Consider the following 18005-nt stretch of genomic DNA (forward strand, 5'->3'; position numbering starts at 1 on the left):
AACCGGAGGTGGCCCTGTGGTATCGTGGACGTGAAGAACAGCACCAGTGCAAGTTCCCAGATTTCACTAAAATGATCATTTTTAATTACGTGTCGATCATGTGGCCAGTCTGATCCCGTCATATCTCAGAAGCTAAGCAGTGCAGCATCTGGTTAGTACTTGGACAGGAGACCTCTTTGGAACACCAGCAGCTGTGTGTGTTTCTCCAGGTGAAACTGGAGTTGTGTCAGGAAGGGCATCCGGCGTAAAACCTGTGCCAAATACCAATATGGATTTGACTGTATCCGCTGTCCCGACCCTGAACAAAATGGGAGCAGCCGGCAACAAACACAACAAAACAACGCGGCAATCATCAGCATGTAATAAAGGTTCAAACCATCAAAGCAAAAAAAAAAAAAAAAAAAAGAAAAATCATTTACTTTACAACATGAAGTCACTTTACCGTAGTTCTGTTGAAATGGCAACATACTTTCCTCACATCATTAAACATAAAAGCTTCAGTACCTTGAAATGTGTCAATTCTTTTAATTATTATTTTTAAATCACCTTTCTGCTCGTCCTCGTACACTTTGACCCCGTGTTCAGAGAGGTCAACAGGAAGTGTGGTGTGTGTGGACAGAACGCGAGTTTCCCCGGTAACTTTGTGTCGCTCCACTTTAATCTCTACTGAATACACAGCTGAGACACACACACACACACACAGAGAGAGACACACACAGACACATGAATGGTGAGAACACAACATCACCCCAACAGTGAAACATTAAACAGAAAGTGTGAAACCCCAAAACATCAGACTGAGCTGTTATTAAGGAGGAAGTTGAGGGAAAATCCACAGACAGCTGAGACCACAGACCGTGTGTGACGTCACCTGAACAGCCGAAATGAAGCCCGTGTCTGGGCTATGTTGTGGGTGTTGCTGTGTTCACAGCAGCTACACAATGAACTCATTAATTGATAAAGGGGTGGAGCCTGGGTCAGCCCTTGTGTGATGAAAGAAGCCTGAACACGCCCCCTCCCTTTGAGTCTGAGCCAGCTAAGCTAACAGGCTAACCTGGGTTCAGATGTTTAAGTCATATTGTTGGGGACTGTGTTGTGGTTCTCATAACACTTTACTTGTGGACATTAAATGTTATGAGCCGCTTATTTTCTCAGTAATCGTATATTAAGTGGAGGTAACGAATGAAGCTACAAACAGCTGCTAAAAGTGCTAACGCTATTAGCATACAACATTAAATATGACGAGAGTTTGAGTTGGTGTGAATATTACAGCAGAGACATTTCAGATGACCCTTCAGGACGTTTGTCCACAACAACAAGACAGATTATTCCAGATGTTTTTAATAAAATCTTACAGTTGTGAAACTTTATTTTATCTTTGAAAAAGCAAAACAAACAAAATGGACATTTCACTAGTTTTTTTTTAATGTCTGGACCACAGTGGATCAGGATCAGATCAAAAACTGCTGTACATAGACTTATCAAATGTGGACGGACAAACTGATCGACTAAACAGACCCTCTGGTGGTGGATTTGCCCTTAACTGCCCAATCAGAAGGTGTTAATCTGATGATCCAAAACATCAAATGAAATGGTTCCAAAATGTGCTGCAGATTCAGTTCTTTTGGGGCGGGTGACGTTGCCCCCCATGACTCACCTCGCTTCATCTCGTCCTCAGTCTCTCTGTGGTCACTGATTGGAGGGCTCTTATGAACTTTGGCCTCTACCACGGATTATTGTAGGAAAAAATGACAGAATGAAAGAGATGTGAGCAGAGTGAGAGGTGAACTCAACCAGGATCCAAAGAAGAGTTCTTAAGAGTTCCACCTGAAATGAGCTGATCTGACAGAGTCCTGCTGACCTTTGATCTCTCCCCCTAGTTAGACTCAAAGATGTGAAAAAAAAAAGAAAAAAAAACAAAATAGAGAGAGAGAACTTACCTGGAACAGTTTCTGACGGTACCTGGAACACAAAGGCAGAACTTTGATCACCTGTTCACATCAAAACATCAGAAATCAGGATGCAGAACCACTTTTGGTCTGAAAATCATTTTAGACATCTGGTTGATTACAAAGAGAGGTGGGGCTACTGTTACACTCCACCCCTTTTTTGCTTTGTGCAAGAAGACACACAGAATCAGTTTCTATGTTCACGGTGTCACTGGAAACACCTGTGTGTGTGGTGTGTATACTCAGTGCAGTGTGTGCGTGTGTGTAATGTGTATATATACACTCATTGCAGTGTGTGTGTATTCGCTGCAGTGTACAAGTATATAATTACTCACTGCAGTGTATATGTGTATTCACTGTGATGTGTGTATACACACTGCAGTGTGAATATTCACTGCGTTGTGTGTGTGTGTGTGTGTGTGTGTGTGTGTGGTGTGGGGGGTACGTGCGTGCGTGTACTCACTGCAGTGTGTGTGTGTGTGTGTGTATTCACTGCAGTGTGTATATGTGTACTCAATGCAGTGTGTATACTCACTGCAGTGTGTGTATATACTCAGTGCAGTGTCTGTACTCACCGCAGTGTGTGCGCGCGTGTATTCACCACGGTATGTATATGTGTACTCACCGCAATATGTGTATGTGGATACTCACTGCAGTGTGTGAGGGGGGGGGGGGTGTACTTGCTCACAGCAGTGTGTGTACTCTAGTGTGTATACTCACCGCAGTATGTGTACTCACTGTGGTATGTGTGTGTACTCACTGTGCATGTAGTCACTGCAGTGTGTATATGTATACTCACCACAGTGCGTGTGTACACGCACTGCAGTGGGTGACTTTGTGTGTATTCATCGCAGTGTGTGCACTCATTGCAGTGTTTCTGTGTGTACTCACCAAAGCATGTGTACTCAGTGCAGTGTGTATATCAATCAATCAATCAACTTTTTTCTTATATAGCGCCAAATCACAACAAACAGTTGCCCCAAGGCGCTCCATATTGTAAGGCAAGGCCATACAATAATTATGAAAAACCCCAACGGTCAAAACGACCCCCTGTGAGCAAGCACTTGGCAACAGTGGGAAGGAAAAACTCCCTTTTAACAGGAAGAAACCTCCAGCAGAACCAGGCTCAGGGAGGGGCAGTCTTCTGTTGAGACTGGTTGGGGCTGAGGGAAAAAACCAGGAAAAAGACATGCTGTGGAGGGGAGCAGAGATCGATCACTAATGATTAAATGCAGAGTGATGTGTACTCAATGCAGTGTGTGTATATACTCAGTGCAGTGTGTATATGTGTACTCAATGCAGTGTGTGTATATACTCAGTGCAGTGTGTATATGTGTACTCAATGCAGTGTGTGTATATACTCAGTGCAGTGTCTGTACTCACCGCAGTGTGCGCGCGTGTATTCACCACGGTATGTATATGTGTACTCACTGCAATATGTGTATGTGGATACTCACTGCAGTGTGTGTGTGTGGGGGGGGGTGTACTTGCTCACAGCAGTGTGTGTACTCTAGTGTGTATACTAACCGCAGTGTGTCTGTGTATATACTCACTGCAGTGTATGCGTGTAGTCACTGCAGTGTGTGTACTCGCTGTGGTATGTGTATACTCACTGCAGTGTGTGTTCCAGCCTCCAAAGTGAAGATCTCCTGCTCAAGCCTGAAACACAGATTATTAGAAACTCCACATTTACTTTCCATGAGGATCCAGATTACAACCCCAATTCCAATGAAGTTGGGACGTTGTGTAAAATGTAAATAAAAACAGAATACAATGATTTTCAAATCCTCTTCAACCTACTTTGTGAAAAACTGCGTGAAAAAAATAGTCCAACAGTTTAAGAACAATGTTTCTCAACGTTTATTGCAAGGAATTTATGGATTCCATCATCTACAGTCCATAATATAATCAGAAGATTCAGAGAATCTGGAGAACTTTCTACATGTAAGTGGCAAGGCCGAAAACCAACACTGAATGCCCGTGACCTTCGATCCCTCAGGCGGCACTGCATTAAAAACCAACACAGTGGTAAACATACCACTGTCCCAGCTTTTTTGAAACGTGCTGCAGGCATCCATTTCAAAATGAACAAATATTTGCACAAAAACAATAAAGTTTATCAGTTTGAACATTAAATATCTTGTCTTTGTGGTGTATTCAACTGAATATAGGTTGAAGAGGATTTGTAAATCATTGTATTCTGTTTTTATTGACATTTTACACAATGTCCCAACTTCACTGGAATTGGGGTTGTATATTAGAATATATCAGATATTATTATATGGCCATGATGGTCCGCGCACTCGGATTTGCTTATTTGCGGTCTGATAGTTTTACATATCAGACCGTTGCCATGACAATCAGTCTGGATCATGTATCAGATTTATAATTTTCATGGTGCAAAAATAAAACAAAAAGCAAACAAAGAAATTATGAGCGATGAAGAGGACTGTTCTCCGAGTGAATTTTATTACACAGATGAGTTTGACCTGGAGGAATTAACAGTAAACGAGTTCAACGTAAACATGAAGACCGACAAGATAAAAACACCCCTCCCAACAGACACAAAAAAAATCATTATTAACCTCATTGTGCTCGGTCCGTATGGGAATATCAGACCAGGGTCCGTACAGGTCCGTATGGGAATATCAGACCAGGGTCCGTACAGGTCCGTATGGGAATATTAGACCAGGGTCCATATGGGAATATCAGACCGGGGTCCGTACGGGAATATCAGACCAGGGTCCATATGGGAATATCAGACCGGGGTCCGTACGGGAATATTAGACCAGGGTCCGTACGGGAATATCAGACCAGGGTCCGTACAGGTCCGTACGGGAATATCAGACCAGGGTCCGTACGGGAATATCAGACCAGGGTCCGTACGGGAATATCAGACCAGGGTCCATACGGGAATATCAGACCAAGGTCCGTATGTGAAAACAGTACGGACCTTGGTCTGATATTCGTGCTCAGTTAATAATCCTTTAATATCATAAAGTACACTGAAGTTAATTTTACAACATTAATGATCTCATTAAATTCCAGTGTAGTAGTCAGTGGATTGCACTGTTGCCGCACAGCAAGTAGGCTGTGAGTTCTCGTCCCACCTGGTCCTTGTGAGTTCTCACCATGTTCATGTGGCTTCCCTCCAGATACTCTGGCTCTGCCTACTCCCAAACTGGTTCAGTGAACTAGTGACTCTGAACTGTAGGTGAGAGTGTGTTTGTCTGTCCATGTGTGTCCTGTGACAGGCTGGAGTCCTGTCCAAGGTGAACCCCACCTCTTGCTCTCTGACTGCTGGCATAGACTCCACCCCCGTGACCGATGATTGGCGTAAACAGGTAAAGAAAATGAGTGTTTACAGATTAAATAACATTAGACAGATTATAGATTAGATCAGATGGAATTCGATGGAACCTGGTGACAGTGTCCTCCAGAGTCCTCGTCCGGACCTCGTCCTCCTCCAGCTGTCTCTTCACCTCGCGCTGATCAGCTCCAGCAGGGGGCGATCCTTCCAGCAGCCAGCGCTCCCTCAGAGCCTTTGACTGAACAAAAACATCACACAATCAAGGCAAAAATGTCTGCGGTTTGATTCCACCCGGGCCCAGTTCCTCATGTCCCCCGTTTATGTGTTGGTTCCTCTGGTTCCTCCCACCATCACAAACATCTTTGTTTAGGGTCTGCACCTTTCTTTGCTGGTCTGCTCCAACCCGTGTCCATGTCCATGCCTGTGTGGTGACACCGTGCGACGTCGCAGTTCTCCAGCAGATGTGTGACATCAGAGAGTGAACGCAGGAGACAATGTGAACAATAACAGTTTGCTTTGTCTGGAAAAATGTTCACATAAATGCTGACAGGAGCTCCACACTGGAGTCACAGGACATCCACACACAGACCAGGACCCACTGGAAGACAAACTGGGAGTCATCAGAACCCTGCAAGACCGGGCTAAAAACATCCCAACGAGCACCCAGATCCAAGAACAGGAACACCACCACCAGCAAAGTCTGTGGACATCTGAGCTGGACATTTGTGAGAAACAGCTCCAAGAGCCAGAAGGAACACGAGGGAAAGAAGAATTAAAGACCAAAGACACCCTCAAAACCATCTGATGCCTGTGGTCCAGTGCAACGAGCTCGACATGGAAGAAACCAGACAGTGGCTCAACACAGGACGGGGGGGGGGGGACTGAGACACCATGTCTCTAAGACCTGTAATCCTGTCCTTTCCTCAGTACCACAGAGACTCAAAGTTCATCCTCACATCTCCACAAAACTCACACCTGGCACTGGTGCCTCACAGCAAGAAGGTCGTGGGATCAATTCCCGTCCTTTCTGTGTGGAGTTTACATGTACCCTCCCATATCCTCCGGTTTCCTCCCACATTCAAAAATATGCTTATTTAGGGTCTACGCCTTTCTCTGCCCCTGAGCAAGGCAGCGTCTCGACATCTGGAGTTGATCCCAGGGTGCCGAACTGTGGCTGCACACTGCCCCTAGTGGTTGGATTGTGTCTAACTGTAATTTGGACAGTTAAATGCAGAGGACAGATTTCACTGTATGTATGTACAATGACAATAACGACTCTTCGTCTTCATCTTCTTCTAACTGAGACCCAGGGTGGTTCCATGGTTTCGTAGACATGGGAACACCCACGTGTCCTCCCTGTCTTAAGAAAACCATTTGTCACAAAACACTGGTGGATCATAGAAATAAAATCCAAGCTGTTAAAAATCTTTAGATTTCAGTTCAATTTATTTTCATTTATATAGCACCAAATCACAACAGAGTTGCCTCAAGGCGCTTCACACAAGTAAGGTGTAACCTTACCAACCCCCAGAGCAACAGTGGTAAGGAAAAATTCCCTCTGAGGAAGAAACCTCAAGCAGACCAGACTCAAAAGGGTGACCCTCTGCTTGGGCCATGATACAGACAAACAAAACAAATCTACAGGAAAAACGAATCTACAGGAAATATTGCCAGTGCACAGGACAGGAGGGTCTCCAGCACAAATACCACACCCATCTCTGGATGGAGCTGCACCTTAAACAGAGAAAAAACAGAATCAGGCATCAGAAAGACAAGAAATACAGTATAATTTGTCAGCATTAAACAACAAGAAAAACAGGAAATACTAAGGTGATCGCCGACCACTAGCCCTAAACTTCACTAAAAGACACAGTATTTAGGTAAAGTTGAGGCCGCGGCACACTGCGTTTACTAATAAAATGAATTAAAAGAGTAAAAAGCATAAAACAAAACTATACCAGTATGCTGCGTCTTAAGTCTGGACTTGAAAGTCTCCACAGAATCTGACTTTTATTGATGCAGGGAGATCATTCCACAGAACAGGGGCACGATAAGAGAAAGCTCTGTGACCCGCAGACTTCTTATTCACCCTTGGGACATAAAGTAGTCCTGCACCCTGAGAACACAGAGCTCGGGCCGGTACGTAAGGTTTAATTAGGTCAGCTAGGTAGGGAGGTGCCAGTCCATGAACAATTTTATAGGCTAGTAGCAGAACCTTAAAATCTGATCTCACTGGGACAGGAAGCCAGTGAAGAGACGCCAAAATGGGTGTAATGTGGTCGAACTTTTTGCTTCGTGTCAAAAGTCTGGCTGCAGCATTTTGGACTAATTAGAGAGCCATAATGCTAGACTGCGGTAAACCAGAAAATAGAACATTGCAGTAGTCCAATCTAGAAGAGACAAACATGAATCAGGGTCTCAGCATCAGCCATAGACAGGATGGGATGAATCTTCACTATATTTCACAGGTGGAAAAAAATCAGTCCTCGTAATATTTGTAATGTGGATGTCAAAGGACAACGTATGATCAAAAATTACCCCAAGGTTCCTTACTTTGTCAGTGTGATGTATGACACATGAGCCTAGGTTAAGTGTTAACTGGTCAAATTGATGCCGATGTCTCACTGGACCAAGAACCATCATTTCAGTCTTATCAGTGTTTAAAAGTAGGAAGTTTCTAGACATCCAGCTTCTCACTGCTGCAAGGCAATCTTCTAAGGATTTTACATGAACGAGATTACCAGCAGTTATCGGCATGTATAACTGAGTATCATCAGCATAGCAGTGAAAGGTAATCCCAAAATGCCACAATGTGCGCCCAAGGGGTGCTATATAAAAGGAGAAAAGCAGGGGGCCTAAGACGGACCCCTGTTGAACCCCAAATTTCATGTCACTAAGGTTAGAGGTAGTGTTACTGTACAAAACACAGTGAGAACGACTGGTCAAGTATGACATAAGCCATGCAAGGGCACTCCCAGTAATCCCAAAATGATTTTCCAGCCTATTATGTAGAATATGATGATCCACAGTATGAAACGCAGCACTGAGATCTAACAGCAACAGAACCGTAGTGGTGTCCGAATCCACTGTAAGCAGAAGATCATTCACCACTTTAGTGAGAGCCGTCTCTGTGGAATGATATTTTCTAAAAGCAGACTGCAGTGGCTCAAAGAGATTATTCTCAGTAAGATAATCTACGAGCTGCCGTGACACCACTTTTTCCAGAATTTTAGAGCAAAATGATAGATTTGATATCGGCCGATAGTTTGTCAATACACTAGGGTCAAGATTAGATTTCTTAAGTAATGGTTTAATCACTGCAGATTTGAAACATTTAGGAACAGATCCAGAAGTTAAAGAAAGATTAATAATTTCCAGCACAGTCGGCCCAAGAGTGGACCACAGGTCCTTAAACAGTTTTGTTGGTATAGGATTAAATAAACAGGTTGTGCTTTTTGTTGACGTTATGAGTTTCGGCAGCATGCCTAGTGAGATACTATCAAATTCTGTAAATCTAGGTAATACCTCAGTAGTGGCGCCTACCTCAAGAGCAGGGTGTAGTGGCTGGGTTAAGGCATGCTGATACAGTATGTTTAACCTAATCTCTTCTATTTTCTTTTCAAAATAATCCAGGAAATCTTGTGCTGTAAAAGGAGAGCGAACTACAGATGGTTGTCCATGAATAAGTGTTGCCATCGTTTTGGACAAGAACTTTGAGTTATGCTTGTTTTTGTTGATCAAATCAGAGTAGTAGATCCGCTTTGTAGCCAGTAGTGCATGCTTATAGTCTAAAATAGCATCACACCAGACAAGGTAGAATACCTCTAATTTTGAAGTACGCCATTTCCGTTCTAGACCTCTTGCTTTATGCTTGAGGTCATGCAGGTAATCACTGAACCAAGGTGATTGTGTTTTGGGGGAGCGCGGTTTTAACACAGGTGGCGCAATCATGTCGAGTGTCGTTTTGAGCACTGAGTTTAAACTATCCGCAAGACTGTCTACTGACTGGATATTTGCCAAATGTGAGGCTAAGACATCAGGCAGTTTAGCTTCAAATTCAGTCTTAGTTCAGGAGTTGATGCATCACCGTAATGATATATAAGGTTGTTGTTTCACTAAACACGGCAGCGAAACTGTAAACTTAATAAGTGAGTGATCAGAGACCACTGATGTAAGAGGCATGATGTCAATATTTGTGACAGCAATACCACGTGCGAGAACCAAATCCAGGGTATTTCCACTAATGTGTGTCGAGTCCCAAATGCATTGCTGAAATCCTAATGCCTCCACATTTCCATAAATGATTTGCAGAGGGGATCAGAAGGCTTATTTATATGAATGTTAAAGTCACCAATGAGCAGAATGTTATCGGCACTAGTTGACAAGTTAGAGATAAACGCACCAAATTCATCTAAGAATTCAGAATATGGGCCAGGAGGCCTATATACAGTGAAAGTAATACGGCTGATTTTTATTCTTCTGACCTTGGCAATGTGTAATATCCTGAGCAGAGCGGAGAATCAGATGCTCAAACAAGTTATATTTGTGATCCCCAACAGCTAATAAGCTAAACCTAGATTTATAAATAAGAGCAACACCCCCGTTTTGCTTCACATTACGAGGGACGTGACTAAATATGTATGCCAGTGGGCGGGCCTCATTTAAGGGGAGGACAGCTGTAGGTCTAAGCCAGGTTTCACATAACCCAATCATATCTAAGTGATGATCAATAATTGATCATTAACCAATGATTTTGATGATAGTGATCTTATGTTAATGAGACCCAGTCTAAGGACCTCAGTGGGGTTGATAGTTGAACTGTTTGGGTTTAGGGGTGGTTCCAGAATAGCATAGGAGTGTAGCGTAGGAGTGGGTAAGACTTCAACAAAAATAGGTCTATGTCCAAAAGGGGTGTGGTATCTAACCTACGGCAGGTGAGCAAAAAGATTTAACAAAAATACAGTCAAAAACTCAGGAGAGTGAAAGGATTCAACAAAAATAAGGTTTATCCAAGTAGGGGTGAGGTTTCAAAAACAGCAAGAGTGAGGAAAGTTACAACTAAAATACAAATAACCCTGAACTAGTGATGTGAAGCTGGAGTCAGTCTGCTCGACACAGCATCGAGCTTTTTGAACCAGAAGTGTCAGTGAGCAGCGTTTCGAGCACGCCCCCATCACGTGACCACTGCGAGCGAGGCCTCGTTACGTCACACCACGTGTTGAGCTTTGCGGAAAATTCGAATAATCTGGGTGTGTCAATACGACCCACCAAGTATTTAAATGAGATCTGAATCGCAGCTCAAACCGTGGGTTTTTGAGAGGAGAAGATTGTGAGGGTTACTGTTATTACCAATTAGCACGTGAATCGGAGCCAAGGAAAGCATTAGTTTATATTTAGGTCTAGTTTAGAGTTCATTTAGTCTAGTTACTTACATACACATAGGATCTAACATAGACAGACACACACCACACACTACATATACAACATTTATTCACACAGTACATCAACATAGGTTATATTATTATAGGTAGATCAGAGACTGAGCTGAGTGACTGAAGAGCTGTGATTTTGTTGAAGTGAAAGGTGTGAGAAAGGTGAGTGTGTGTGTGAGAGTGAGTCGTGGTGAGGAAGGGACATGGAGTAGCCAGTTCCAAAAAGAGCTCGATCAGTCGCTTGGGAGCACTTTGATCTAATAAGCCCCCAAAAGGTCAAGTGCTTGATTTGTGCTCAAGAGTTGAGGTACAGTAACAAAACGTCTTCAATGACACCTGAGGTCCAAACATCCCGAGACATCAATGGCTGCTGCTCCTGGAGCACGAATCAGGCCATGTAAGCTGTATTTTATTCTTTATCTAAGATTAAAACATACTCAAAAACAGCTCAGCATGTCAGACTGTGTTTCCATTAAAGGCAGACGAGCTGATCTGGATGAGGCTCTGGTGGACTATGTTGTGGAAGATGCACAACTGTTTAAAATAGTGGAGAGCGAAGACTTCAGGGCTTTACTACAACGGTTTGACCCAACATATGGCCACCTCCAGAGGAGAAGACCTGCTCAAATACTGTGCGACACGAGTCGCAGTCTATCCCAATTTACAGAGAATGGCAAAAAATATTTGTCGATGCAGCAACATCAGTGCCTTGTGAGCGGGTCTTCTCCAAAGCTGGAGAGATGGTGAGGCAGAAGAGGAGCCGATTAAAGTCCAGCACTGTTGACATTATTCTTTTTTTGAATAAAAATAGTTGAAAGTTGCACAATCACCGTCTCCTATCCCCTCTATTCTACTAATTACAGCAACTTGAGCACCAGTTGCAGAAGCACACGTCTTCCTCACTTTTCCCGTCACATTTTATCCAAATATAGTTTGAGGAATGATAACACAAATCTACATATAGTCTACAATAAAGACTTTCAGAACCATTATGTGTGCATCTGTAGGGACTATTTATTACGTTAAAAAGACACAATAATACATATGACTTTTTATGATTATTATTATTATTTTTCAAGAACAAACCACATCAGTCATGAATTAATGCAAACATTTGTCAGGACACTCGCTCAAAGTAATTCTCAAAACAATCCAGCAGATGTCACCCTTCAAACTGTATCAAACGCATCGAAGCAGTGTGTCGATTTTCAGCCAGTTGTGTTGCAGTGGCTCATTGGTTCATGAGGCTTCGAAATTGCCATCAGTACCTGAACACAGGGTGAGGGAAAAACCAGCAAAACAGGAAGTACAAACAAAAGCCAAATATGCTTAGAGCAGTGATGGGACGAACAACACTGGTGCGTCAACACTGTGCCGAGCACACAAGACTGAAACCCCGTATCGGTGCGTCTATCGCTTTAAGAAAAAAAATCACGTGACCGATACAGGAACTGTGTCGTTCGGCTGCGCCGCGCCAAATTGTGTTTATAAGGAAACAAACTATCGACATGTTGCGGATTTGTTGGATGGAGTTTTGCTGTTGGAGTTTTTCTTGCCCTCACCTCCACTGACTTCATGGATCGTTCAAAGACGTTTCCCCAGTCTGGAATAATTTTGATCTTTTGACGCCAAATAAGATGAATCTTTTTCTCCTTTGGGCTTTGTTTACTGTTATTTTTCCAATTCGATATGTTTGTACTCCTTTACAATACTGGAAGAATAACCAGCAAACATATCCACACCTTTATCAACTCGCACTGAAATGTTTCTGCTCATCATCTTCATCTGTATCCTGTGAAAGAGTTTTTTCTGAGGCAGGGGAACTGGTGTGTAAGAGGAGAAATCACCTTGGAGCAAAGACACTTCAGAAACCTTTGATCCTCAATAAAAATGCATAAATTAATCTATTTTCAGTCTTTTATTTCGTATGCTTTAACACTTAAGTTCACAAATTTCCATACATAAGTTACAAATTTTAACTCTGAATTTAATTACAAATTTGCTATATTTTACAAACCAACTCAGTTTACACAAACAAGGTTTTAAGCAAATTTTAAACTCTTCTCATGAACAGCTTAACTCCACACAACTTGAGCACAACTTGAAATTATGCAATGATGAGATCATATTTTAAATAGAGGACTGGCGATTAACTATTTCACAGGCTGATGTTGCGTTTGCAGCATGTTAACTTTTCCATCTTATTTACCTGCAATGATTTTATAACTACTGCAGGGGTCACTATTGAGCGACCAACACAGTGTCAACACAGTTTGTGTAGTGTGTCCTTGAGGTATCGTCATCCCATCACTAGCTTAGAGCCCCAGAGAATTGCCTGAACATATTAACAAACAAATAAACTTAATTTCAATGATCAATATAATACATACCACCACGACATGAGACGCATAAGCAACAAACAATGGACCAGCAAAGACTAACTCAAAATGTGACCTTAAATAACCAGCTGAACTAATGAGGCACACCTGTATCGATTACACAAGAACATATACTGACAAAAGGAGAACACAAGGGTGCAGCAGAGAACAGACTTCCATGTGAAGAGAAATACAACACATGACCCCCAAGTCATAACCTGAACACAGAGACAGGAACTGCAAACATCTAATCAATCAATCAATCAATTTTTTTTTTATATAGCGCCAAATCACAACAAACAGTTGCCCCAAGGCGCTTTATATTGTAAGGCAAGGCCATACAATAATGATGTAAAACCCCAACGGTCAAAACGACCCCCTGTGAGCAAGCACTTGGCGACAGTGGGAAGGAAAAACTCCCTTTTAACAGGAAGAAACCTCCAGCAGAACCAGGCTCAGGGAGGGGCAGTCTTCTGCTGGGACTGGTTGGGGCTGAGGGAGAGAACCAGGAAAAAGACATGCTGTGGAGGGGAGCAGAGATCGATCACTAATGATTAAATGCAGAGTGGTGCATACAGAGCAAAAAGAGAAAGAAACAGTGCATCATGGGAACCCCCCAGCAGTCTACGTCTATAGCAGCATAACTAAGGGATGGTTCAGGGTCACCTGATCCAGCCCTAACTATAAGCTTTAGCAAAAAGGAAAGTTTTAAGCCTAATCTTAAAAGTAGAGAGGGTGTCTGTCTCCCTGATCTGAATTGGGAGCTGGTTCCACAGGAGAGGAGCCTGAAAGCTGAAGGCTCTGCCTCCCATTCTACTCTTACAAACCCTAGGAACTACAAGTAAGCCTGCAGTCTGAGAGCGAAGCGCTCTATTGGGGTGATATGGTACTACGAGGTCCCTAAGATAAGATGGGACCTGATTATTCAAAACCTTATAAGTAAGAAGAAGAATTTTAAATTCTATTCTAGAATTAACAGGAAGCCAATGAAGAGAGGCCAATATGGGTGAGATATGCTCTCTCCTTCTAGTCCCTGTCAGTACTCTAGCTGCAGCATTTTGAATTAACTGAAGGCTTTTTAGGGAACTTTTAGGACAACCTGATAATAATGAATTACAATAGTCCAGCCTAGAGGAAATAAATGCATGAATTAGTTTTTCAGCATCACTCTGAGACAAGACCTTTCTGATTTTAGAGATATTGCGTAAATGCAAAAAAGCAGTCCTACATATTTGTTTAATATGCGCTTTGAATGACATATCCTGATCAAAAATGACTCCAAGATTTCTCACAGTATTACTAGAGGTCAGGGTAATGCCATCCAGAGTAAGGATCTGGTTAGACACCATGTTTCTAAGATTTGTGGGGCCAAGTACAATAACTTCAGTTTTATCTGAGTTTAAAAGCAGGAAATTAGAGGTCATCCATGTCTTTATGTCTGTAAGACAATCCTGCAGTTTAGCTAATTGGTGTGTGTCCTCTGGCTTCATGGATAGATAAAGCTGGGTATCATCTGCGTAACAATGAAAATTTAAGCAATACCGTCTAATAATACTGCCTAAGGGAAGCATGTATAAAGTAAATAAAATTGGTCCTAGCACAGAACCTTGTGGAACTCCATAATTAACTTTAGTCTGTGAAGAAGATTCCCCATTTACATGAACAAATTGTAATCTATTAGACAAATATGATTCAAACCACCGCAGCGCAGTGCCTTTAATACCTATGGCATGCTCTAATCTCTGTAATAAAATTTTATGGTCAACAGTATCAAAAGCAGCACTGAGGTCTAACAGAACAAGCACAGAGATGAGTCCACTGTCCGAGGCCATAAGAAGATCATTTGTAACCTTCACTAATGCTGTTTCTGTACTATGATGAATTCTAAAACCTGACTGAAACTCTTCAAATAGACCATTCCTCTGCAGATGATCAGTTAGCTGTTTTACAACTACCCTTTCAAGAATTTTTGAGAGAAAAGGAAGGTTGGAGATTGGCCTATAATTAGCTAAGATAGCTGGGTCAAGTGATGGCTTTTTAAGTAATGGTTTAATTACTGCCACCTTAAAAGCCTGTGGTACATAGCCAACTAACAAAGATAGATTGATCATATTTAAGATCGAAGCATTAAATAATGGTAGGGCTTCCTTGAGCAGCCTGGTAGGAATGGGGTCTAATAAACATGTTGATGGTTTGGATGAAGTAACTAATGAAAATAACTCAGACAGAACAATCGGAGAGAAAGAGTCTAACCAAATACCGGCATCACTGAAAGCAGCCAAAGATAACGATACGTCTTTGGGATGGTTATGAGTAATTTTTTCTCTAATAGTTAAAATTTTGTTAGCAAAGAAAGTCATGAAGTCATTACTAGTTAAAGTTAATGGAATACTCAGCTCAATAGAGCTCTGACTCTTTGTCAGCCTGGCTACAGTGCTGAAAAGAAACCTGGGGTTGTTCTTATTTTCTTCAATTAGTGATGAGTAGAAAGATGTCCTAGCTTTACGGAGGGCTTTTTTATAGAGCAACAGACTCTTTTTCCAGGCTAAGTGAAGATCTTCTAAATTAGTGAGACGCCATTTCCTCTCCAACTTACGGGTTATCTGCTTTAAGCTACGAGTTTGTGAGTTATACCACGGAGTCAAATGTTAAGGATTTTGTATATATGTTATCACTGTTAAACATTTGTACATTTGTCTTCTTTCTCATGAGAACGGTGTTGTGCTGTTTTGCACTTCACCCTGAGAATGTACGTGTTATTCAACCTTGTTTTAGCTTTGTCTTCTTTCTCATGAGAACGGTGTTGTGCTGTTTTGCACTTCACCCTGAGAATGTACATGTTATTCAACCTTGTTTTAGCTTTGTCTTCTTTCTCATGAGAACGGTGTTGTGCTGTTTTGCACCTGTCTTAATGCAATCCTGAGAATTCAATTTTGTTTTAGCACTCTGGGGTCAACCTGAGCTGGGAATGAAGGGCTGGATGTACTTATTATTATAATATAACTTTGTTTTCGCAGCCTCTAACGACTGGGAGTAAGAGAACGTTTTGACTATTGTGATGTGGTGTTTAGTGTGAAGGAGTGTGGAAGACAGGACACTTCAGGCAGATGCAGAACAGCTGATACCTGCAACAGACGAACGAGATGTGCTGACCTGAAAGTGTTCTTCCTTACAGCTGCACTTATTGACGTATGCGTTTATGTTATGGGAAGAAACTTGTCTTGCGTCATCACCCCCACCCTTAGGACATGTTTCTTGTTTATGTGATGAGGGCGTCTCTTAATAAAAAGAGCGGAAAAGCAGGCCAGACTTTAGTGTAGCCTTGGTGTACAGCCTGGGCCTTGCTGGGAAATCCGGTACCAAAACCAGAAGTGACTTTGTTGGTAAATGGACGACCAGTGACATTCCTTTGTGATACAGGAGCATGTAGAACCACATGTAATGACAACATACCTGTCCATCAATTAAGCAACGAAATCTTTAGGGTTCGCTCTGCAAATGGACAACCATTTAAAAATGTTTGGAGGAGAAAATACCCAACATTGACTGGGGGCTACGTCCGGGATCTCAACAATACCGGAGGTGTCCGGCGGAGGTCGTCAAGTCCAGACGTAAATCCTTGGCCAAGGTCCGATCGATCGATTGATCGTGCTGCAATTGTCGACCACCGTTGGCATCGTCTGGTTGACGAGATTTTCCCGAAGAAGACAGACAGGAAGTCGAGTCAGTGAGTAAAATTTCTTTGTAAACAGTACTGAGTGAGTGGTGATCAGATCACATAAAACAGTTAAATTCCGCAAGCGATGATACAGAATCGTCTGTTAATGCAAAGCAGTTAAACTCTGTAAGGAGGGTGCGGACTCCTCTGTTTATATACGCGTACCGGTAGGGGATAAAAGTGATCACATAAAACAGTTAAACTCCGTAAGCGATGATACAGAATCGTCTGTTAATGGAACACAGTTAAACTCTGTAAGGAGGGCGGACTCCTCTGTTTATATACGCGTACCGGTAGGGGATAAAAGTGATCACATAAAACAGTTAAACTCCGTAAGCGATGATACAGAATCGTCTGTTAATGAAACACAGTTAAACTCTGTAAGGAGGGCGGACTCCTCTACGGTTGCGAGGGTCGCACGTAGTTAAATTCCGGAAGGAGGATACGGACTCCTCTGTTTTAATACGTAAAGGAAATCCCGGGTAGGAATATGTGCACTGTAAAAAAGCAGTTAAATCTGGCAGGGACGGCGGAGTCCCCTAATGCAGGACATTAGTTAATTTCACAGAAGGGCGAGCTCCCCTGGCATAAGAATACGCGTACGATTATTAGGAGTGTTTCTATGTGTAAATAGTGTTTTGCGCAAGTGTAAATAACTGTGTGAAAGTGTAATACTTTGGACAACGTTAGTGACAACCGTGCGTGTGGAAGCAGCAGGCAAGTGATTCCGCTTCCTACGGGGAGGTGAAAGGAATCAACCACACGACGGCAAATTGATTGTCACGTCCAAAGAAAGTGTGAAAACTTCAGATTTAGAACACCCTAGGTGTGCCCCCGTCTGAAGTCCAAATTATAACAAGGGATAATAAAAATGGGGGGTAAGACGTCTATAAATAAGGGAAATTTATCAACTGACGACTGGAAATTTATGGAAGCAAAAAATCCAAAAGCAACAAAGAAATTGGAGACCTGGATAAATAAACATGACTTTGACGGACGACTGAACCTGATCAGTATACAGAAGCTGAAGAAGGAGTTAGAACGGGAACATAAAGGTGATGAGAAAAAGATGCAGAAAGTAGGGGCAGATTTAGTGGCATTTTGGGAGGAGGAAGCAGAGAACAGACAGAAAGGAGCAGAGAAGCGACGATTAGAGAAAGCAAGGAAAAAGAAAGCTGTAGGTAAGGCAGAAGAAGATGTGATAATTCAGCACAGAGA

General features: G+C 42.4%; 1 protein-coding gene across 2 annotated transcripts in view; it reads right to left on the reverse strand.

Annotated features, from left to right (window-relative positions):
* The window catches only part of palm1a (paralemmin 1a), a 70917-nt gene that overhangs the window by 31975 nt on the left and 20937 nt on the right, over nucleotides 1-18005 (reverse strand). Inside the window, exons 4-8 of one of the 2 annotated variants that reach the window (XM_034179283.1) lie at nucleotides 5370-5497; nucleotides 3563-3608; nucleotides 1941-1962; nucleotides 1658-1723; nucleotides 547-678 (exon numbers count right to left, since the gene is read on the reverse strand). In XM_034179283.1, coding sequence (XP_034035174.1) covers nucleotides 547-678; nucleotides 1658-1723; nucleotides 1941-1962; nucleotides 3563-3608; nucleotides 5370-5497 — 394 coding nt within the window. The remainder of the gene's footprint in view (nucleotides 1-546; nucleotides 679-1657; nucleotides 1724-1940; nucleotides 1963-3562; nucleotides 3609-5369; nucleotides 5498-18005) is intronic. The other variant, XM_034179284.1, reaches the window with a different exon arrangement.

The sequence above is a fragment of the Thalassophryne amazonica genome, chromosome 10 (assembly GCF_902500255.1).
Source record: "Thalassophryne amazonica chromosome 10, fThaAma1.1, whole genome shotgun sequence".
NCBI classification, from domain to species: Eukaryota; Metazoa; Chordata; class Actinopteri; order Batrachoidiformes; family Batrachoididae; genus Thalassophryne; species Thalassophryne amazonica.